We start from the raw sequence: 25,206 nt of genomic DNA on the forward strand, positions 1-25,206 counted from the left end.
GACTGCAAAAATGTTGGGGTTGTATGGTGGCTCATAAAGTCTTCTAACAACTAGTATTACTGCCTGGTGGCTATATGCAGGGACGCGGGGTACGAGGGGTACGAGGGGTACACGGGGTACGCAAAGTACGCGGGGTACGCAGGGTACATGTCCCCCCACAACAACTCAGAGCTCGTTTTCCCAAGTTGTCCTGAACACACCATGAGTGGGAGGTTAAGGTGCACACTTGGTGCTTCTTTTGTTCCCACCATAGTAGAGACATGCTCCCTCTGTAGGCGCAGAGCAGGGAGGATGTAGTGTGTGTCTGAACTAAACTGTACAGCAAACAAACCAACAAGAGGCAGAAACCCTGCATTCAGTCTTTATATCAAACCATGTGAGTCGAGTTATAGTTAGCTGACGTTAGGGTTAGCTCAGTGAAAACATACTATACCAGCTGAGTGTCACTTCAGATAGATGAGGGTTACTGATGAATTCACGCTCATATTAGACCCACTCTCCTTTATTTGTACTCACTATCTGCATATATATTTTTAATCACTAGGCAGCAGCACCGACAGGCAGGAGGGTGCACAGGTGATGAGAGATATTATGTGATTGTCAGAATTACAGAATTATAATAATTATATTAATATTATTAGAATTATATTTTCTACTCTAAATTTAAAGGGAAATTTCGGTTTATTTCAGCCTGTCTCCTATCGTCCTAAATTTGTTTCAAGTGACTAGTGACATAAAAATAATAGTTAGCATGTTAGCCGTTAGCCTAGATACAGCCGGGGCGCATAGTAGCGTCAGACCTGTTAAAGCATAAGTGAACGGGCAACCTTCAAGTGCAAAGTTAGTCCACTAAACAAGCTTTTTCTCCACAAAGACCGCCTCATATCGTTAGGATAAATGTCAGAGAACATATAGAAAACGACATGTAAACGTGTTGTCTTACCTTACCGGTGTGCTGCCATGTTTGTTTACCATCTAGCTCTGCTTTCCAAAGCGCAGCCGAAATATATCTCGCGAGCTCTAGATGAAGCCCAGCTGGATACTACTCCAGGTGGAGGTGTCTCATCCTCGGTCACATCCAGACCTTGAAAATAAGGCTGCAACCGGTCCCATTCCTTGCAACAGAGGCATTCCTCTTCTGTGGGCACTGGGGCACAGCATTCACAGGTACACCACCAATCTCCAGAGCTACGCAGCCTTGCAGCAGCCATTCCTCCTCTCTCGTCCTCTACCTGTTGCGCCTCTCTTTCTCTCCTCCGTTCTTCAATTTCATGAAGCTCTTCGTCAGTGTATTCTGGCTCAAATAAATAAGGGCGGCCATCAAACGCTGCAAAATCAAATTCCTCCTCCACAAAGTCGAAGTCTGGCAAAAAGTCAGCCATTATTCTATAAATCTTTCATAAAATAAATGAATGAACTTTTCAGGCTACTGTCCGGTTCTGCCTTCCAGCTGTTGCTGCTTGTTCTCGCGATATTTCGGCCGTGCTTTAGAAAGCAGAGCTAGATGGTAAACAAACATGGCAGCACACCGGTAAGGTAAGACAACACGTTTACATGTCATTTTCTATATGTTCTCTGACATTTATCCTAACGATATGAGGTGGTCTTTGTGGAGAAAAAGCTTGTTTAGTGGACTAACTTTGCACTTGAAGGTTGCCCGTTCACTTACGTTTTAACAGGTCTGACACTACTATGCGCCCCGGCTGTATCTAGGCTAACGGCTAACATGCTAACTATTATTTTTATGTCACTAGTCACTTGAAACAAATTTAGGACGATAGGAGACAGGTTAAAATAAACCAAAATTTCCCTTTAAGATGTCTTTGCACACACACACACACACATCTATCTATGTGTATATATATATATATATATATATATATACACACACACACATACATACACATATATTTATATATAAATAATCTGTATTAGTGCAATAGAAAGAGGAACAAGGCAGCCTCATCAGGGTTCTCATTTATAAAACTGCGTAGGATCCACACAACAAATGTACGTAAAGAGAAAAGCAAAAGTCTGTTTTAATAGATTTCAACTTTTGTGTGTGAAGAGGCGTATGCCTCTTTCAGGCTTCGTTTTTTGCATACGCAGTGTTTATAAATGAGACTCTTGGTGTTTTTAGTTTTTTGTTTTTTCTTTAGGAGCATAGGTCCAATTAAAGAGAGAATGGGAGAGAATTCTTCAATACATCATTCAAAAAAAAAAAAAAATCGTCTTACAAGGTCACATTGACCTTTGACCTCTGATCACCAAAATCTAATCAGTTCATAGTTGAGTCCAGGTGAACGTTTGTGCAAAATTTAAAGGAATTCATGATATCTTGTTCGTCCCGTCCTGGCCGCAGCTGTCCTCAGTGTGGAGGCACAAAAAATCCAAAGTGTTTGTGTCAGTGAGAAAAAGGAGGAAATGTTTGTATGTTTATGTTGTGACTGACCTCAGCTGTGACACTGTGGCACTGTGACACTGTGATGCAGGACTCAGGCTCAGAGCAGCTGCAGACGACAGACCTGTGTACAGGATTATTAAACTAACCCATGTTTAATGTCTGTGCTGAGCAGGTTACTGGAGGAGGAAGCTACAAAGAGGGCGGAGCTAGAGGAGTTCCACCTGCGGCAGCAGCTCGCCATCTCAGAGACGGAGGCTGAGAAAAAGGAGCTGGAGAAGGAGCGTCTGGCCAAAGAGAGCGCCCTGCAGGCCGCCATGAAACAGCTGGAGCAGCTGGAGCTGGAGAGGCAGGGGGCGCTGGAGCAGTACCAGGTCAGCTGACAGCGGTCATACACTCACCAACTAACATCTGGCTTTGTCTTCAGTGGGAAAGGTTACAGGTGGTATTCATCCCAGGGTCAGATGAGTCAGCAGTAGACTCAGGTATTTACGGCAGTGATGGAAACATGACGTCAGGCAGGACATGCTAATCTTCACCCCTTTTAGAGTACATGAGGTGCTCACTCTCTACATGAGGTGCTCACTCTCTACATGGGGTGCACTCTACATGAGGTGCACTCTCTACATGGGGTGCTCACTCTCTACATGGGGTGCTCACTCTACCTGTTGAGGTTGGCCCTTGCTTTGTTGTTTTTGTCACTTACATGTATGTTGTGGATGTTGTTATTTTATTTACACATGACAATAACTTGAACTTGTCGGGACATGAGTCAGTTACAGTAACGACGTCACAGTGTTACTCATCAGAACCTGCAGGTTAAAGTCAGTGGAGGAGCTGCATCTAACCAGTTTCACTATTTATTAATCTCAGTTCTTATTAAGTGTATAAAAACCATTACTGGTTAAAGGATCACTCCCAGATTATTATCAGCACCTCAGACTCTCCTCCCAGCTCACTGCTGATGTTTGGAGACTCAGCTGTGAGATGTGGAGCAAATCTTTAACAGAGGACACAAAAGAAATGTTGGATATTTATAAAACAGATTTTTCTTAACACACTATTTTTCTTGAAAGTCAAACCCAAAATGCAGCACGGTCACAAAAACCTTCCTGAGAGTGAGTTTAAGTTTTGTAGTTGTTCAGCAGTTATAAAGTTATTTGTCTCCTGAAGGATCACACACAGCTGTGCTGCACAGGGATGTCCTCTAACACTGTTTATCTGTTGTGACAGTGAAAACAGAAACTCTCATCACTGCTGTTATTCATACCTAACATTATGACTTTATGTCTACACAGAAGTCTTTCAGTTCACCACCAGGTGTCACTGTGTGACCGCTGGATGGGAAACAGCTGTTTAGAAATCAGGGTCAATCATGAAAGAACTTTAATCACGTTATCTGTTAATAGAGGATTTTGAAATGTGCTGTTCTTAAATCTTGATTAAAGTTTCCAAAGAGTTGTTAGAAAGGAAAAACCTCTCCCTGTACCATCTGCTCATCAGTCTGTGGGTGTGTGTGTGTGTGTGTGTGTGTGTGTGTGTGTGCACACGTGTGAACCAGACGGTGATGAAAAAACTGGAAGACGCAACAAACAACACAAAAACCTGGAAACACAAAGTGGCTGAACACGAGGGAATGTTACGACTCATCCAACCAGGTAACTAATGCACGCCGACCTCTGTTTGTGTGTCTGTGTGTCTATCTGAGGAGATATCTGGGTGTTTCAGCGTGGGGACAATCAGAGGACAGGTGGAGTTAGCTTCAGGTTGTAGTCCAGATTTTTATTGTTTGAAACTCTATTTCCGGCCGTTATTCCACTTGTTACGGTGTTTGTCTCTGTGACACCTTTTAAATGTAAATAAGATGCAGTGTCACATGACAGTCTGAACAGGAGGCCGAGTCACTTCAGAGTTAGAAACACCACAGGAGTTTAGGAGCAGCTTCATCACCTCATCCTCACACCGACACCTCATCCTCGTGCCACCACCTCATCCTCACAGCTGATATCTCCAACACTCTGCAGCTCACACTGAAACTATCTGACTGATGGACAGCACCACAGGTCATTTAGTTTTAATTTTGGGCTGAACTTTCCCTTTAACTGAGAGCACAGTGACCTTTGACCTCAAGTAACATTTAACAAACTGACATCTGACTGTTACAGTGGTCAGTCTGTGCCGCTGTTACTACGTCATTAGGTGAAGTATATTAGTGAAGTGTTTCCTGCAGCACGGAGCAGCTGTGTGTTAAATACAGTGTTAAAGGTGTTAATATTAAAAGGTGTTATTGCGGTCACACACACACACACACACACACACACACAGATTGTTTCCTCTCCACAGCTCCAAACTGCTGCCATGAATAAATGTGATGGCGCCTGGTTCCTAATAATTTCCCCACAGAGTTCATTAGTGAAATTAGTGAAGGAGAAACAACTTTGCTCCTTTAAACCTGAGACTCTCTCGTCATCTGTCTCAGCCAACACAGACAGGCTCCAGGGACACAACACTACAATCAGATATCTAAATTCTGCTGATACTTTTGGCCTCGGCGTTCACAGCAAGAATGTTGTTTACTATGGAGGAGAGAGGACAACGTGAAGAGACAGAATATTATATAATATAATATCAGTCCAAATTCCTTCAGTCAGAGACTTTAAAATGGCTTCTGATACGTCTGATACCAGTAAAATCACGCTGAGGTAAAGAGGTTAAAGTGCAGTTTAATGTCACATTAAAGATAAAAATAACTATAAATGACGGAACATAACACTTAATATCGCTCCACCTTTGTTCCTCAGCTGCATCTGTATGTTTATATCTGTTTAATGATGAAGAGTCTGATATCTGTGTAAAGAGACGGGAGGAGTTTGGATTCAACAAAAGTCACAAACTGATCTTTGATTAAAACAGACTGACTGCTCTGTGTCAGCACTGAGAAAACCCTCCAAAACACAAACTGTGAACAGATCGAAAACACGTTGGTTTTGTTGCAGCACGACACGACACGACACAACACGGACAATGAAAACTAGGATACGGTTATATTTTCCAGCTGCAGACAGAAACACGTAACTGCACGCTGTAACAGATGTGTCAGAAGAACTAGACACCAGACCTCAGGATTAGACACATTCAGCATGATGGAGCTGCTCACCTGGTGCATATGAGTAGGTAGAGCTGCAGCTGGAGCAGCCATGTGACCCCACCCTCCTGCAATGTGACCCCGCCCTCCTGTTGTGTGACCCCCGTCCCTGCTATGTGACCCTGCCCACCTGTTATGTGACCCTGGCCCCTGCTACGTGTCCCCGCCCTCCTGCTACATGACTCGCCCACCTTAAAGCCCAACTTACAGGTTGGAGACCATGGTGAATAAATATGTAGGAAAATGATGTAGAAACTCGATTAAAACAAAAAACAAAAACATAGACACACTACAGTGACTTTTGGTGTTGTTTTTGTGAGAGAATTTTGCTTCCGCATCTAAAAACCCACTAACCAGAAGTGACGTAGCGTAAGGGAGTCCGGCCGAGTTTGATTGAGTGTAACATTAATAAACATGGACCCCAGTACTAGTTTTGAGACTGAGGAGGTTGAAAATGTACATTCATGTGCATACGACGGCCCACAGGCTTATAATTATGAGCCTGCTAGCTGTCCAAGAGACCAGGAACAGATCAGGTTTAGGAGAAATAATGGCCACAGGAGAGAAATAGAGCTGTGGTGTGAGGAGAACCAGTGGAGAACTGGACAGGTGTCTTGGTGAGCGACTCGGGCTCACGTCTCGAGCCTCGGGGGTATGTGCGAGGGTGGGCGGGCTCCGCCAGGAACATAATCCTCCTGTCCAAAATGAGCACTGCACATGACCGCGTTTTTGGTCACAGATGAAGCCGTGAAAACGTGCCTCTTCACCTGCACAAAACGCACCCAGGCACGAAAACTAACTCCACTCCTTTTTCTGTCCGGAAAACGGTGGACTCGATTTCCTGACAGACTCGGGTTTGTGCAACCTGCACAATTCGGCATAATCACAAATGGTGAAATGCACTGTTAACAACCGAAAAAATACTAACTCACAAGTTTACTACCGCTCAGACTCACTACCACCTACTACTGCGCATTGGACAGACGCAGGGTCAAGGACGCAGAGTCCCTCTCGTGACGTAGTATCTGGCGATGTTGGGGGGGAAAAAAAGCGTTTTTAGAAGAGGAGCTAAGAAGAGACACTTTTTCCTCTGAATTTGTGCCCTTATGTAATATAAACCATAATAAATTCTGAATTAACTTCTCATATGGTAATTTTCAGACATGGTTATGTATATATTTTAAAAAAAAATTAACCTGCAAGTTGCACTTTAACCTGCGTATCAGTCCAGGATCAGCCCCCCTTCACCCATTGGCCCAGGAGCAGCAGCCATGTCAGAAACCCTTTGTTAGTGGTTACAAAGATAAGAAGCGTCAGGGAGAGATGGCTGAGGTTTGGGTGATGAAGAGTTTCATCGCATCAAGTGAATCATCATCATAATAAAGTGGATCATTGCTACATTTGGCCTCATATTTATTCACCTCAGAGTGGCGCTGTAGCAGCGTTCAGATAAGCCTTGTGTTGGTGGGTGTGGTTTGAGTTGCGTGTCATTTACGATATGAACAGAATGTGTCTGCAGCTGAACATGTGTCAGCACATACACCAAAAAAAGCCTCTAACTTCTGGGTTTAACCTCCACGTGATGCAGCCAGCTGAATATGCACAGTGGCATTTCTCCTCCTGGCCCTGCCCACAAGTTTCAGCTTGAGTTTCAGTGCCATCTAGTGAGCTGAGAAAGCAATTGATTTCATTATTCTTGTACCAAAAGTTGTTTTAAAATGCGTATTTGCAAAAAAAACCAAAACATATAAGATGGATATTTGGCGTCCGTGTATCGATACAATATCGCCACGCGAAACATCTCCGTACTGTGCTGCCTGTTAAACCGCACTTCAGAAAGTCTGAACTGTCCCTTTAAGCCACTTTTAAAATTTCAAATGTGACCAAACTACTTTGACTTCCTGTTTACAGTGGATGTCAGTGACACATGACTGCACACAGGGTGAAATATTAAAGGTTATATCATGGAACATTGTCTCCTCCTCCTGCAGGGTCAAAGGGACAGCAGCTCATCACCAACTGGGGCCCAGCAGCCTTCTCTGATGCAGAGCTCAGTCTGAGGCAGAAGAAGTGGCAGGAGATGAAGAACCAGACGACCCAGGCCCAGTAGGTCCTCATCTCAACCCTGAACCTTAAACATGCCCGCCACTCTGAGGAGATGAGGAGACAGGGCTGCTGGGAGATAACAGGTCTGAGGAGGGACTGGGAGGAGTTCTCTGGATGTTCAGTGTCCACATAAAGCATTTATCATGAGGGGGCATTAAATAACCATCTGTAAATCTGTAGTGGGAACCAGCACCTGTAGAGCTGGTTTAAACAAGTCAGTGTAGACCACAAGTCTCTGTCAGTGTAGACCACCACTGATTAAACAAGTCTCTGTCAGTGTAGAGCACCACTGATTAAACAAGTCTCTGTCAGCGTAGACCACCACTGATTAAACAAGTGTAGACCACCACCGATGAAACAAGTCTCTGTCAGTGTAGAGTACCACTGATTAAACAAGTGTAGAGCACCACTGATTAAACAAGTCTCTGTCAGCGTAGACCACCACTGATTAAACAAGTCTCTGTCAGTGTAGACCACCACTGATTAAACAAGTCTCTGTCAGCGTAGACCACCACTGATTAAACAAGTCTCTGTCAGCGTAGACCACCACTGATTAAACAAGTGTAGACCACCACTGATTAAACAAGTCTCTGTCAGTGTAGACCACCACTGATTAAACAAGTCTCTGTCAGCGTAGACCACCACTGATTAAACAAGTCTCTCTGATTAAACAAGTGTAGACCACCACTGATTAAACAAGTCTCTGTCAGTGTAGACCACCACTGATTAAACAAGTCTCTGTCAGCGTAGACCACCACTGATTAAACAAGTCTCTCTGATTAAACAAGTGTAGACCACCACTGATTAAACAAGTCTCTGTCAGTGTAGACCACCACTGATTAAACAAGTGTAGACCACCACTGATTAAACAAGTCTCTGTCAGTGTAGACCACCACTGATTAAACAAGTCTCTGTCAGTGTAGACCACCACTGATTAAACAAGTCTCTGACAGCATAGACCACCACTGATTAAACAAGTCTCTGTCAGTGTAGACCACCACTGATTAAACAAGTCTCTGTCAGTGTAGAGCACCACTGATTAAACAAGTGTAGACCACCACTGATTAAACAAGTATCTGTCAGTGTAGACCACCACTGATTAAACAAGTATCTGTCAGCGTAGACCACCACTGATTAAACAAGTGTAGACCACCACTGATTAAACAAGTATCTGTCAGCGTAGATCACCACTGATTAAACAAGTCTCTGTCAGTGTAGACCACCACTGATTAAACAAGTGTAGACCACCACTGATTAAACAAGTCTCTGTCAGTGTAGACCACCACTGATTAAACAAGTCTCTGACAGCATAGACCACCACTGATTAAACAAGTCTCTGACAGCATAGACCACCACTGATTAAACAAGTCTCTGTCAGTGTAGACCACCACTGATTAAACAAGTCTCTGTCAGTGTAGAGCACCACTGATTAGACAAGTCTCTGTCAGCGTAGAGCACCACTGATTAAACAAGTGTAGACCACCACTGATTAAACAAGTCTCTGTCATTTTAAGAGTCAATAAACAGAAACTAAAGTCTCATTTTCACATTATGAGGTCAAAGTTCAGTGAGGAGTGAGCAGGAATCAAACAAAAACATGAAGACGTGATGACTCAGTCACTGATTAAGCAGCTAGTAATGTAGACTGTAGTGTGTTTAATGAGTAAGGAGTTCTTTTTGAAATGGTGTACAGGACATACATTTGTTATGTAGGTAGAAGAGCTGATTGAGTGAAGTTTGGTCATTTATAAACTGATCTTTAACCCAACAAACACGACACCACTGGTTAGCTAACGTTAGCTCATCAGTGTAGACCAGAGGGCGGGCCATGGGCACCATGTTTCTACATGTTGTCTGCAAAACTGACAGAAACTAACATAAAAGGTGAAACATTTACATCACAAAACATTAAAAAGTCACCAATTTTAAATGGGCAGAGCTTTGAAATGTGGCGCTAAAGTTCACTGAGTCAAAGGAGCGCCGGTCCAACAGGAAAGGCCTCTGTTATTTCACTTTATTTTGATTTTTTTCTGAAAATGAACCAGTTAGTTCCTGATTAAAGGGTGTCTATCGACCTAACGTCACACAGCAGCACAACACGAGCTAAGATCCAAACAAACCTACAATAAATACATGATTAATCTGTTGACTTTAAGATGTGCAGCTTGTTCAAAGTCTCGGGTTTGTTCACCTCTATCCTTCGTCATCTTCATCTGTGTCCTGATCTGTATCTATGAAATACACTACTTTACCCCAGAGTCTGATCTGTCCAACATAAATCACCTGAGTGTGTTTTAGGTTCACGTTGTTGTAAAGTTCAGAGATATTGAGTCAAATCTATTACAATATCTTTGACATAACATGACCTACTGAGACAAACAACCCTCCCCCTGCTGTGGCCTTTTTCCTCTTTGGGAACATTTTTAATTGAAGGGATTTTTGTACATATTTTAACAGCAGTTTGTGTTTTTGTTGTTCTTCCTAAAGTTGTGTAGCATCAGTAAAATATTTAATGTAAAGTCAATCATGTTTAACAAAGTTGTCTCCTAAAAACAGTCTCTAATGAAATATCATGTACAACTCACTAAACATTTCCTCATTATATCAAAGTGCTTCTTGTCCTCAGTCTGTCTGACCTACATCTGCATCATCAGTGATACAGAACATTTCCTGTAAACACAGTCAGAAATCAGAAGTAGGGCATCAAGCCAAAGCCTCACCCCGACGGATAATCTAACATGTGTCCTGTGTAGTTGTACCGTAACCATCAGTGCCTTTGATACGGTCACACGTCAACACTGTGATTTCTATTTGATGTTTTTATATAAATATGTAAAAAGCTGAAGACTGAACTGTTGAATAAAACACATCTGTAATAACTGGCTCACTGCACTCAATCTGTTTGTCTCTTAATAATGACAGGAACACAACTACACAAACACACACAAACACTGCAACACAAACAGTCAGTAGCACTTTAACTTCACCCCTCATCTGTTCAGCAGAGGGCGCCACAGTGCCACAAACACCTCGTCACCACAGAGCGCTGTTGTAAGAGAAGTAGAGTATTTGTGACCACAGATCCATGTGGAGCCACATTTACTGTCAAACTGAAATAAATGTTTTAACTCATCTGGGGACAGAAAGTTAGAGACAAACGGTGACTTCATCTCAATGACATCATCGTCTGAACCTGATTTTTCCAAAATAAAACTGATGACTGTCTTCAGTCTGAGTCTGTACCATACTGACAATAACAAAACAATATCACCAGGATCATTTACATATAATTAGAATTATGCATAACTACACTATCTTCCTGTTGTAACGTCTGCTTGATAAGGGATTTAATAAGGGATTTATAAAGTAATTTAACATCTGGGTCACACAGAGAAGTTTAATCAAGACTGTGAGGAAACATTCCTGCTGATCACAGGTCAACATTGTCACTGTTAACATTTTGACAAATCTGAACACTATTAATCATCAAACTGAGAATGTTGAGATATATGTAAAGTATTTAATGTCACTGTGATGGTCCATGTTAAAAGCCTGCATTGTGGTGGCGGCTGCTAGGAGCTGTGGTCAGAAGGTTGTCGGTGCCTGTTGTGGCGCCAACTGAAGAACCCGCTGGTGGACACCAGCTGTTGGACACCTTGGCTGACACGCCTTTTCAGTGTCGCGTGGAGGTCGGGTACGGTGCCTGCAGACTGGCAGACCGGGGTGGTGGTCCCCATCTGCAAAAAAGGGGACCAGAGGGTGTGCTCCAACTATCGGGGTTTCACACTGCTCAGCCTCCCGGGTAAAGTTTACTCCAGGGTGCTGGAAGTGAGGCTCCGACCCCAGATTCAGGAGGAGCAATGCGGATTCCGTCCTGGTTGTGGAGCAGCGGACCAGCTCTTTACCCTTGCAAGGCTGCTGGAGGGGTCGTGGGAGTTTGCCTATCCAGTCTACATGTGCTTTGTGGACTTGGAGAAGGCCTATGACCGCGTCCCTCGGGGGGTCTTGTGGGGGGTACTGCGGGAATACGGGGTGCCAGGCTCGCTGCCACGAGTGAAAGCTGTGTCTGCAAACTTGGTGTAAAGTCAGACACGTTCTTGGTGGGTCACCAATCCTGTTTGTGATATTCAGGAGGAAGGGGTCCGGTTTGGAGACCTCAGAATTGCATCTCTGCTTTTCGCAGATGTTGTGGTTCTGTTGGCTCCATCTCACCGTGACCTCCAGCATGCACTGGGGCATTTTGCAGCCGAGTGTGAAGCAGTTGAGATCAGAGTCAGCACCTCTAAGTCTGCGGCCATGCTTCTCTGTCGGAAACCGGTGGATTGCCCTCTCCGGGTTGGGGGAGAGTTACTGCCTCAAGCGAGGGAGTTCAAGTATCTTGGGGTCTTGTTCATGAGTGAGGGCAGAATGGAGCATGAGATGGATCGGCAGGTTGGTGCAGCTTCTGCAGTGATGCAGGCGTTGTGTCTGTCCGTTGTGATGAAGAAAGAGCTGAGCCACAAGGCGAAGCTTTCAATTAGCTGATCCATCTACGTCCCAACCCTCACCTATGGTCATGAGCTGTGGGTAGTGACTGAAAGAATGAGATTGCAGATACAAGCAGCGGAAATGAGTTTCCTCCGTGGGGTGTCTGGGCTCAGCCTTAGAGATAGGGTAAGGAGCTCAGACATCTGGAGGGAGCTCGGAGTAGAGCCGCTGCTCCTTTATGTCGAAAAGGGTCAGTTGAGGTGGTTCAGGCATCTGATCAGGATCCTCCTGGGTGCCTCCTGTTAGAGGTGTCCCGGGCACATCCCACTGGTAGGAGGCCCCGGGGCAGACCCAGAACACGCTGGAGGGATTACATACCTCGTCTGGCCTGGGAACACCTCGGGGTCCCCCAGGAGGAGCTGGAAAGCATTGCTGGGGAGAGGCCCCCTGCAACCCTGCCCCAGATAAGCGGATGAAAATGGATGGATAGATGTTTTTCATTGTTTTTAATATCATTAAACACCTACTGAAGTTCAATCATATTGTGATGATTACAGCTGGGTCATGTTTGAAATGTATTACTGGCACTGACACGACCCCACAGTTTCAGCACCAATAACAAAATTATGATTTTTTTTTACACTTAAAAGGTAAGTTTTTCAAATGAAACACCTGTTTTTAAATAAAAAAGTCTCAAATGCTAAATGATTTCATAAATGAATTTCTCTTAGTCAGAAATGATATGATGAATAAATGTCGTCCATCTTTGTAAACGGTCTGTGTGTGCATAAGGTCACCAAACTCACCTCCATGTTTTTGGTTGTGATGTTGCAGATGTGTGACACCAACGTCTCGCTAAAGACGGGGCCTGGCGACTCTCTGATGTTCTGCATTAAAGTGAGGTGTGAAAGAAATCCTGGAGGGACTGTAGTCAATTATTGACTCATCAGCGACTGTTGGTGGTGATGGCCATTTTGATTGTAGAGACTTCATTATTAATAAAAAGCATTTTGTTCAGATTATTCGATGATTAAAATAACAGTCAGCTGCAGGTATTCATGTGATCACAAATCCAGCCACACATTCAGTTAAGCTTTTTAAACACCTGATCCTACAGACACATTTCAGACATTATCAAAAACAAACGTAACCACATTATGTTTTATAATGTTCTCCAGGTTGATTTTTCTTCACATTAATGTTGGTAATATGATTTCATCCAGACTGTTGAGCCCTACCTCACCATAATCTGAAGAAATTCAGGTTCACTTTAACAACAATGTAAACCCCCGATCCATCCATGACACTAAACTTTAATAATTCTGGGTTCTACTCTTTATTTTCCGTCCAAATCAGAGTCACAGCTGCAGCAACCTGTGTTCTGATCCCATTGTCGTGCAAAGTGGGGTCAAACCAGTGTTAATAAAGTCCACACAGATGCCCCAGATTATCAATATGACATAAAAACTTCATGTTCACTTGACATAAAAAGCTGGTGACCTCAGAGTGTCAGACAGGAAGCTGTACTGAGGGGAAATAAAGAGCATTTCCTGGTTCAGAGTTAAGGCTGGGCGATAAAACGATCTCGACACGGGATCAGGATTAAAGTTAACAGACAGCTGTCAGTCAGTCTGCAGTGTTGAGATGTACACGCCGCAGCTTCACAACGAGCGCAACGAAAATCATTTGGTTTCTTCAGGTGTCGGACTTTATCAGGATACTTTTCAAACTCACAGCATTATCAAATTATATATTGTGATAAATATCGATATCGATCAATACGGGGAAAATTACAGTGATGATATTTTTTGCCATATCGCCCGGCTCCATTCAGAGTTCATCACTTTGTCTTATTATAGTTAACGAGAAACCTCAGCTCGCTTCATATACTTTTATAGTTTAATGAAATTAAAGAAAATAGTTGTAAAATGTGAACTCTGTGTTTTTATGTTCATATGACAGAGAATTAAATGCTCAACAAAAAGTTCTGTTAAACTGATGAACTTCCTGTCAGATGAGGGTCATGTGACACATTTATTTTGTGTCTTTCATGTTACTGTTTTATATTAAACTAAAAGTTTGGAGTGAAGCCGTTTTTTAAGTTGAGTGAGTGTAAATCAGATGAAACTAATAATCTGCCTTTAATGAACTCGTTATCGAAGGTGCTCCCTGCAGGTAATCTGGGAGTGACGAGGAGGCCTGACGGTCACGCAGAGCGTCACTGTGGTCACTCTGCAGGTCAGGAACTTTCCCCCCTCTGAACGACCTGACAACCAGCGTCTAATCCTGACAAGTTTCGATATGCGTAAATGTGCGACACTGCCAGGAGAGAAAAACAAGCCTTGTAAAATCTGCACTTCTCGATAACCCCCCTCCAAAGATCCCCAACTAAGTTAATTCACTCCATCCTCCTCCGTATCGTGCAACAGTCGTTAATTTGAGTGAGACGGGACAGACCAAACAAACACACACACACACCCACACACACACACACACACACACACACAATACATTCCCAAAAATCTGCAGTCCAGATGCGCTCGGCACATACCACAGCTGCACTAACATTGCTTTATGCAACAAGATGGCCTGTCATTAACGCCAAGTGCCGCGCCGGATGCGCTCTGTCAAACGCCCCCCCCATCCCTCCACAGCCCCCCATAACCCCCAGCAGCGTCTGTATCCCATCATCCCTCTCTCTTTTAAACATCCTCGCACTCATCAGCCCGAGGTTATGAGGCTTGTGGCACGCGTGCTGCATTCCTGGGAGGTGATGCGAAACAGAAATGCATTAAATTCCCGATCTGGAATCCATCGCAGGGGGTGTGTGTGTGTGTGTGTGCGTCTGTGTGTGTGTGTGTGTGTGTGTGTGTGTGTGTGTGTGTGTGTGTGTGTGTGTGTGTGTGAGGGGCAGTGGGGGGGTTTCGTTGGAAAATAAGGATAAGGCGGGGTTAAGGGGTCTCACTGCCCCCTGGAGTACCAGAGCATCTGAGATACAAAGAGTCTGAAGACATCGGAGGAATCCAGAATATATAGGCTTCGAAAGTTTGAGGAATTCTGGGTATTTACAGCGAATGGGGTTCTCGGGAGCCGCGGGGCCTGTGGAGGTTTACGGAGCAGTGGGGGACTCCTGGGACAGTAAAATAAAACGCCTGCAGAACATTTACCTTCCTTCACAGTATCGCATATGACAATTCATGGAGCCCAGGGGTGTGATCGGGTCGTATTAAGAGTTCAGAGAAGCATCTGGACAGAGAGGAGACAAAAATAGCATATCACTGCATCTTCACATTATAGATCTCTACGGATGATTAAAAGGTCCCCGGAGGATCCCTGTGAGGGTCAACGACGCAAACAGATGTCCTCCTCCTCCTCATAAAAATGAAAAACACCAAGTGGGTCCAGAGAGTGAGAAATTAGCAGCAGCACTCGTCTTCACGCCGTTACTGTACAGAGCGGCTCGGCCTCAACCTTATTTCACCTGCGTGTCATCCCTCTCGTCCAGCAGCACATGTTTCTCCACATCGCCCTCCTGACATTTCACAACATCACATTAGAGCTGGATTTGTGTAATGTGGGACTTACACCAATGACTGAAGGTTTTAGTTTAGAGATTTCGTGAGGTTCAAGGGTGCAAGGAGACGGAATTTGGGACAAAGGATCTGGCTCCAATCAGCGCATCTGACTGAGGTTGACTCTGCACCCACAGGAAGGCCGGGCCCGAGGCCACAGCGGGGAAATCAAACCCATCTTTCTCAATTGTTCATTCCAGATATAAATATCTTCTGACAATGCAAAGAGCCATGCTAAAGGTGAGCCGTGTGCCACTCTGACCTCCCTCCTGTATTTTTACCCTCACAGGTCAGAGGTTACTGTGGATACGTGTGAAAGCGCGAACACATATGCACTTAGCGGCTGTTAATCGTATGCAAATGGATTCACACGCAAACACACACATGCATGTCCACACCTGAGTACATTAATGTTCACATGCTGCATGCACACATTACTGCAACACACAAATACAGCAACACACACACATACTAAATACCTAAATGTGCTGCACACACACACACACACACACACACACACACACAAATTGATTCTTTAAGCCAGCCTGATATAAAGTATATGAAGTGTATGAATATGAGCTGTAATGAAGCAGCAGTGAGACGACGGTCGGACTCCATCAGTGAGGAATGCTTTACGTGACAAGATAGAAAGACTTCAAAAGTCATGTCTCATCCTCTTCCTCCCCCATGAACACACAAGAATGTGTGGCAAGGCGCAAATATAAAACACAAGTGTTTCTGTGCAACCCCCATGGACCGCGCTGCGCTGCTGCCAGCACATTAACTTATTCCTTTTTGAAACCGTCTGACGTATGAGGAGCGAGCCAAGTCTGGAGCTGGCGTCCGACCAGCGCATTGTTTACCAGCATCCTATTTAATTACACACAGTATATGAAATCATGCTAAAAATACCCAGAGTGCAGCAGGCTTAAAGGAAGCGAGCGGAGGAGTGGGCAGAGTTCTTCTTTAACCGGGTGAAAGGCCAAGTGTTTGATGAGGCGATGGCGAGGGTAGAATTACCTGCTCGCTCCTGTATCATCATCCTGCCCTAAATACACGCCACTGTCTTCCTCTGGGACGACTGTGTCATTAAGGTAAAACTGCAGCTGCTATTTATGACCACAGAGCAACACAAGCGGCTTTGTTCTGCTGTCAGACACAAAGACGTACGACTCAGAGGAGGGAACGACACCTAATCTTAACTGTCATGATCGTCCTGTAGTGAAGACACCGGCCTGGAGCCTCGCCACTCCTCCACCTCCACAACACCTCCCTCATTGGCTCCGTCAAAGCACCACAATTTATCTTCAACATCGCTCTGGGTTAATGGGATCTCTCTACAAACTGTGTCAAGATAATTTACACTATTTAAGAAGGTACAATTTGATAATGAGATCCACCCACTAACGATGTAAAACCCCGTCTGGATAAACACACAAATCCCTTCACATAAAACTCAAGGCAGTAACTTTAAAGGCTTCAGTAGGGGTGGGCGAGACAGTCCTGAAATATCATCAGAATATTTTAGGGTATTTTTGCAAAAACGATATGACAAATTAATAAAATATATTTCACTTTTAATTTAGGAACAAAATCAGTGATGTGTTTTTACAGTTTGCTTCAAATATTCAGTAAAAAGAAAAAATGATGATGTCATTTCTTTAGTTTGTGAACAACAACAGTAACTCAGAATGAGATTCAGATTCTGTCACAATATTAATAATTCAACTAAATCACATTTAAACAAATGTCCCCTGAGATCTATATAGATATAAATCATCTCTGATCTTCAGGCTGTAACCTGTGACAAGCTGTGCTGCTGCCAGAGGAGCCGCTGAATGAGTTCCCTCTGAGCGCTACGAGAAGTAAAACGCCCAGGCCTAAAGTGTTCATACCAAACACGATACAAATTTTTGCATTGCCTTACTTGCGCGAGTTTGCACTCTAGGATATTTTTTGTTGACTCATGTCGTACTCGTGCTGAATCGATGAATGAACTTCCGCTGGTACGTCCCGGGCGTTACACTTCTCTGGAAGATCTCAATGCTGATTGACTATCGCATCTTTCTCAAATAAGAGTATGACGCAAAATCACGCTACTCACATCATTCGTGCCACTTAATTCCCGTGTTTGGCGTCACATCTAATCACGTGTACTTTGACATCACATGTAATTCACGGTGTGAACACAACATAACAACGCCACACTTTATTCCACACTACTGAAGCTCCTCCTCTTTTTGGAACCACCGCAGAGTCCATCATCATTTCACTTTCAGACATGCTTGTTGTTGCCATATGGCATCAATATGTCAACAAGTTGAAATATCGTCAGTATCACCATATTAATTTTTCATATCATGTTAAAAATGATACCAGTATTATGAACATTGTTCAATGTTGTTAAATGTCGATACGCCCCGCAGGTTGAGCCTGTTACAATTCAAAGACGACAGCTGCAGCACGACGTCATATACAAACCAAGAGAAATTAAACACATTTCTTTATGAGCCTCATTAAAATCACTGTGAAACATTTTTCACTATATTGTCGTCTTATATGTACAAAACAAATCAGTTTAAATCAACCAGCAAATGTACTGAATACGCCAGTTTAAGTTGTTAAGATTCCTCTTACATGGATGGATGAATGAATGAATGAATATTCAGCAGGACACTTAGAGCATGTGAGCGATCGAACCAGAGTCCCAACTCAACGTCTTTTCACTGAATGTTTGTGTTCAGGAGTGGAAGCAATTAATCAGCACCTGATACCTTTAACGTTCTGACTGAAGTAACTCAGCATGAAGTCACATCAGAACTGACTTTGATCCTGTTTGTTTCCAGATCCAGAAAAAAATGACTATACGCACTTTTCTGCTCTCAGCCAATCACAGCAAGCATTCTTTGATTTGATGTGACGTGTAACACAAACAAAACCGAGTGTTTCCAGGAATGATGGCTATAAAACGAAATGCTTTGTTGGTGCCAGTATCACAGATTCCTCAAATGACCCTGAGCTCTGTAAGTCACCACCTCAGAGTGCCAACTCTCCCTCAAACACTGACGCTCGTTCTGTTCACATCTCGTCACGTCCACATAAACCCTGACAAATATTTAGATCACTGACAAATACGTCTGAGTGACGACCTTTAACTGATGAGTCCAGCAGCGTTATGTCCTGCATGTCTGAAGAGAGCACGTCTACAGAAAGTGAATAAATTCCTCAGGTTATCTGACCCATCCCTGCAGTTTGTTTGACAGTGATGAAAGGTCCTAATGAGGACAATGTGACAGTAATCCTCTGGCTCACAGTAACATGCACATCAACTCCCCGTTTCTAATGAAGTGTTATACAATCATTTAGCTCACAGCAGAGCCACACTCTCATTTCAAAGCCTCTGATTCACTCAGCAGGAACACCGCGGTGTCTGATGGCCAGCAACTCTCGCCAGATTTACTTTTCTGATCCACTATCAGCGCAGCGCTGGGCGAGGGCTGCGTCCTTTCAGCATGCGATGCCTCCGTGACAGCGGATGACTCACCGCAGCAGAATGTGATGGAGCAGGAAACATCGCTCGCAATTACACTGTTAACTTCACGGGGATAACTATAGTAAACATGCTATTTTCGAAACACGTTTATGGGCCACTGGAGGGACATCCATCTGCTGAACTGGAGGAGACAACGTGGAATAAATAATGTCTCTACATTCACTCTGCCTGTTGTTGCCTTAGTACAAAAATACTGAGGATAAACAGCTGGAGACACCAACACATCCTCGCCCTCATCCCCCGAGTGGACATGTGTGTGTACATGTGTGTACAGTACATGTGCGTACATGTGTGTACAGCACATGTATGATCAATATGGTCGAGGAATGTATTCGTATCATGACCACATGGGAACAGCAGCTGTAAACAGGCTGTTAGATGTGCGTAAACACAGTGAGACAAAGGTTAGATTAACATTAATGGTAAAAACGTTTCCAGTTAAAATCTCCACACCAGTAGGAATAAAGTGGAGTGATTAAACACCACCTACTGTTAATGTGCATCCGAACATGTGAAGCTGCTCAGTGGGCACCATCAGGTCACTGGTAGTACTGGGCAGCTGACAGGTGAGACCCTATTAAACTGGGAGGATGTGAAGCAGGTTGTCGCTGGAGAACAGGAAACACACTTGACTTCTCGTGAATCAGATGCCAAATGATTTTCATGTAATTAGGAATTTGAAGCCGATGTGTCACGTCGCCATCTTTTAGCCCGTCACAGTTTGTTTGCGTGACTCACACAGAGGTGTTTTGAAACCCAGTTGAAGCCCTACGCCCACACTGAGCACGGACGGCAGCAGGAGACTTCTATAAATATTTAAAGGAGTAAGAGGTAAGATATTTACTGGCCAACACAAGAAAATGAACAATATATCTGTGGACCCTTGACAGTGTTGTTGATCAATATCGATGACTCCTCTGCCAGGTGCTGAGATTTCTGGCTCCCAAAGTCCATTTTCCATCCTGCACCCCACCCACTGGAATTTCAGGACGCTCCAAATCGATCCCTGACGTATTTGCACTTTCACCACAACAATGAAAGACAAGTGAGAAACCAATATCAGCCGACACGACAGCTATAAACCCAAATATGTGTCAGCCACAGGTCAAACAGCACATTTGGCCCGTTCATATTTAATATGTATGACCCTCCTCTTGCTCTGCTCAAGTCATTGTCGAGGTCACTTCTCTCTCTCTTATGAACGTGACTGTGTTATCAGGCTGTCCGATACCCTGATCCAACCTGACAGGAAACACCACGACATCATTAGTCAGAGGGGTCACTACCTGTGACAGAGGACATTACACAGAACATATAACTTCACTGTCTGCGCTCTTTCAGCAGGGACTTTAAAGGAACAGTTCACCCCAAAATCAAAAATACATGTTCCTCCTCCTGCCTGTAGTTCTGTTTATCAGTCCAGATAGTTTCAGTGTCAGCTGCAGAGTGTTGGAGATATCAGCTGCAGAGGTGTCTGTCTTCTCTCTGATATAATGGAACTAGATCCATTTAAAAAATCAGCATTACTGTCTCTTTACAGAAATCACAACCGTGTGACTCAAGATAATCCAAAGACTTGGCTGTGAGCAGTTTCATGTAGGAACTACTTTCTTTCTACCAAAGAACACCCACCAACCGTATCACTGTGCAGCAGGGCTGCACAATTGAATATTAATCACAATCACAATTTTGGCTCTGATACTACCGTCTGTATCACAACTGTGACAGTGACGTATAAAAGGCTCAGCTCATAGAAAACTCTGCTGGACATTGAAAACAAGCACTTCCAGACTCCACTGCTGAAGAGATGTCATGCCGCAGAGTGTGCACTCTGCAGCAGCAGCAGCCTGTGAAAAACAAAAATTATCCGTTCATCTAACATCATCATCATCATCATCATCATCATCTGCTCTTCAGACACAGGAGAGAACCAATCATATACAGAGAGTGTCTGTGACGTGTGTCTGTGCCACAAAGCAACACAACCAACCTGTTAAACCAGTTGGACAAACACCACAATCTGCAGAACGATGAACACATGAAGCCAAGAAGAATAAAGTCACAAATATTACAGTGCTGTCACCATTAATCCCCATCCTTATCCAGCATCAACTCAGACATTCACAATAACTACACTGCAGCGAATCACAGCACTGTGACCGCTGTAAGCAATATGTGCAGTGGAAACAAACAGCTGGAGTGAATCCTGGCGAAGAAGAATCTTTTCTGAGTCAAGTTATTTTGGTGCAGATTGTTTATTAGCTGGACTGAAGGTGAAAGTGAGAGCGCTGCTCTGTTCATTCAATTCTATGGAAAAGGTTTTGGAACTATTCTATGACAGATAAACTGAATAAGGAGACATCTTCAGCAGCAAAGGGCCACAGGCTGGACTCGAACCCAGGCCGCTGCGGCAACAGCCTTGTACATGGGGCGCCTGCTCTACCCACTAAGACACCGACGCCCCCCATCTTCTTCGCATCTATTTGATGCGAAAATTTGCAGGACGAGACAAAATGAAAAAGACACTCAGGGCCGAATTCACAAAAGGATTGCGTGGCTTTTGCAGCCGCTAAACCGGTAAAAATGGAGCAAACAGATACCATCTAATTCAAAGCATGCGCAGAGGGTGAAATACACCACTAACTGCGCTGCCAAGCAGACTGCGTCTCGGTGCTCCGGTGTTATTTGCACGTATTTAAATGAGGTAATATGCATATATTTGGTGCAAAAATTGCCCCTTTCTATGCAAATGAGCCTCATTGATATTATTATTACTTTAATGGCATCCGAAGATATTGATGCGTTGAACAGGTGACAGTCGGGCTGGGGGGCCTGGTGTGGGGGCTGGGTGCTGCCCGCGGGGGTTGTTCTGGCACTGCGCAGTGTGGGCCTGCCCGTTGGTGTGTGGCCGGCGGTGGGGGGCGGGTCGGATGGGCTGGGGGTCCAGCTTTGGGTCTGTGGCGGTCTGGGGGGGTACTGGCGGGGTTGCGGGTTGGCCTATGCTCCTGCGTGTCGGGGTTCGGGGGGGGCTAGGTGGGGCCCGTCGTCCGTGCACCCTGGTGGTGCGCCTCGTCCTTCTGCTGGGGGTCGATTTGCTGCGGGCGGTGTGGCCCAGGGCGGGACCATTGCGGGGGCCTGACGCTGCAGTTGCTTGGGGGGCGGGGTTGGGTGGGTGCCCGTTGGGTTTCCTTGGGGCCCGCCTGGCCCGCTGTCCATGGGTGCTGGGGGCCTCGCGGCACCGGAGTCTGGCGCCACCTTCTTCGGTCCGCGTCGGGCGGTGGGTGGGCGGGCCCTCCTGCCCCGCCTGTCTGGAGTGTGTCTCTGGCTCTCTGGGGGTGCCGGCCATTGCCGCCCCGGGTCCTTGGGCCTGCGTGGTGTCCTGCGGCCTCTGCGGCTCCCTGGTCTTGGGGTCTGGGCGCTCCTGTGGTCTTGGGGTGCCATACAGCCCCCCTTCCCCCGCAGGGCTGGCCCTGGACCCTGGTGATGGTTTTCATAAACACATTGGGAGGGTTCAAATACATGCATGCATGTTCGATACTTCAGCTCCGTGACGCATCGCAAAGAACCGATGGGATCACTCCAAAGGGGCCCACTTGCTTCTCAAACTTACCACACCGCACTGGCAACTCTTCTCTACAATCGGGCTTTCCCCCTCCACCAAGACTCTCATATTTTTGGTGTTCAGTATAGACTTCTCTTTTGTTTTTGTTTTTCAGTACAGTATAGTAGACATGTATATGTTTATTTTTGATAATCTGCATGGAACACAACCACCTCAAGGCTACAATACATCAGCTACACTGCCTGTTTGTCCTGTTTTTTTTTTTGTTTGTTTGTTTATTTGTTTGTTTGTTTTTCCTCCTTCTTCTCCGCATGCACTGTCACTATATAACTCAGGACTTAAGCGCCTGCCCCCTCCCCCTTGCTTGTTTCCTTACTTCCCCCTTGACACACTTTGGTGTATCACGGCCCTCTCTGGCTCATATTAGGAAGTTTTTCCAATAAAGGCTGTTAGGCTAGTCTCCAGGGAGGATAGGTGACGGTCACAACCACGCATTATGGGTATAAAATACTTGACTGCAAGATTAACAGTGCATCAATCTTCACAAGAAGCTTACACCCTTTTGTGGCGCTAAGCTACGAAGACCAATGCAGACAAGTAGGGAAAAAAAAAAGAAAAAAAAAAAAAACAGGTGACAGTCTGCGGTCGTTCTCAAAACACACTTCTGTCACGCACTTCAAAAGCAACTTTTAACAATTTATTTTACGAAATGGAGGAAACAAACGTGAACAAAAACGGTTCCATAATTCATATTAAATTCAAAAGATAACAAAAAACAGCTACAAGTGAGAGGGAATAGTGATAAAGTGGTCAAACTTGGTCAAATCCACAGCCTCAACCCATCCGACACTGTTAGACTGACTCACCAGCAGACATCACTACATGAGGGCATACAATATTCAGTACTTTGCCAAACAAAGTCTGCCATTGTTCTGCCACGGTGTTCTTGGCGCAAAGCCAGCATTTATACTTTGCCATGTGGCTAATTGCAATCAGGGGCAAACTGCCCTCACCTGCCAAACTTTGTGGGCGTGTTTGCGCTGGTATATCATTAGCGCAATATCCTTTGTGAATAGGATGTAAAGACGTAGCAAACTGCGGGTGCAAGTGAAGTGCAATTCAAGGTGCTATCAGCGACCACAGTTCATTCTTTGTGAATTCGGCCCTCAGTGTGCAAAGGCCTTCAAAGATTAGCACGTTAGCAGGGATGTAGCACAACATGGAGGTGAAAGCAGCGTTCTGTAATAAAAACATTTTGTCTCTGAACTCAATGATTAATCCTGTAAAATAATCCTGATCTCAATATTGATCAAAATAATCATGATTATTATTTTGGCTATAATTGTTCAGCCACACTGCGCAGAAGGAAGCAAGCGTGGACGAGAGCCTCGTGCTGGTGACAGCATGAGATATAAACATTAACGGCGTCCTCCTCAGCTGAGCTGTAATGTTAGCTCAGTGGTGCTAGGTGAGCTAGCGGTAGATGTGCGCTCTCTTCTGGGTGTGGATACTGTTGGCAGGGGTAGTTTGTTGTAGTTATTCACACTGTGATACAGATCTGACTAAAAATCAGCCAGGTTTTCCTTCGAGTTTGTTCCTGAATAATTTCTTAAAAATAACTGGAAACATTCAATGCTCAGAGACTCGTTAAAAACAACGATAACAGTGAAACTCTGACTTTAAGAAGAAATGTTTCACTGATTAGTAAAATGTCTGAAGGAATCTGAACATCTGGAGCATGATACAGTCAAATGGTATGACAGTTTGGGTACAGTAGAGACCACTGAATCATGACCATCGATCATCGGTGTAAGTCATGAAAGACGCCACTCTCTGAGGAAACACTGACAGCTCTTTAAAGACAGACATGTTGTTATAAACTGGTCAGAGTATCAGATCAGCTCACATCTGTGGCTCCACACTCTCTTCAGATTTCTGGCCTTAAAAAGTTACTATCTGGTTTGTTTTGGAACAAAAATGTCGCCCCCACCCCCGCTGATGTTCTGACACGCTACTCACATTTTTAACTGCCTGATAATGGAAAACCGAGCTACGATGGAGCTGCTACTAAATCATTTTAGCCTTGACTGATGTTACTGCTCAAACATCCAACACTGTCAGCTCTCACGCAGAATCACAACGTGCATACTGTGTGTCATCCAGAGAAGATTCACCCACGATGAGAGGCTGCCAGAGGAACACCAGATGGTACCACAGGATGAAGACACTCGGCAGGAAGAGGCCAAAGGCAGAGACGCCGAGAGGTGACAGATCAGAAACTGTTAAAGACAACATCTTCAGTCCAGCAAAGAGTCGAGAGGGGCAGAGACGTTAATATTTGAGTCCAGCTTCCTCTGCAAAGAGTCGGCACTCTGTTGTTCAGCTGTCAGTTTGGATTTC

General features: G+C 44.6%; 1 protein-coding gene across 5 annotated transcripts in view; it reads left to right on the forward strand.

Moving 5' to 3' along the window:
* swap70b (switching B cell complex subunit SWAP70b) overlaps nt 1–10,535 on the forward strand; it is a 50,503-nt gene extending 39,968 nt beyond the window's left edge. Inside the window, exons 10-13 of one of the 5 annotated variants that reach the window (XR_007449195.1) lie at nt 2,577–2,775; nt 3,963–4,059; nt 7,538–8,670; nt 8,706–10,535. Coding sequence is in view for 1 of the 5 variants with exons in the window: in XM_049574687.1 (XP_049430644.1) it covers nt 2,577–2,775; nt 3,963–4,059; nt 7,538–7,656 (415 nt within the window). In the remaining 4 variants the exon portion in view is untranslated. Of the gene's footprint in view, nt 1–2,576; nt 2,776–3,962; nt 4,060–7,537 lie in introns of all 5 variants that reach the window. The other 4 variants (XR_007449196.1, XR_007449197.1, XR_007449194.1 and 1 more) reach the window with 4 other exon arrangements.
* Nucleotides 10,536–25,206: the final 14,671 nt, after the last annotated feature.

The sequence above is a fragment of the Epinephelus fuscoguttatus genome, linkage group LG4 (genome assembly GCF_011397635.1).
Source record: "Epinephelus fuscoguttatus linkage group LG4, E.fuscoguttatus.final_Chr_v1".
NCBI classification, from domain to species: domain Eukaryota; kingdom Metazoa; phylum Chordata; class Actinopteri; order Perciformes; family Serranidae; genus Epinephelus; species Epinephelus fuscoguttatus.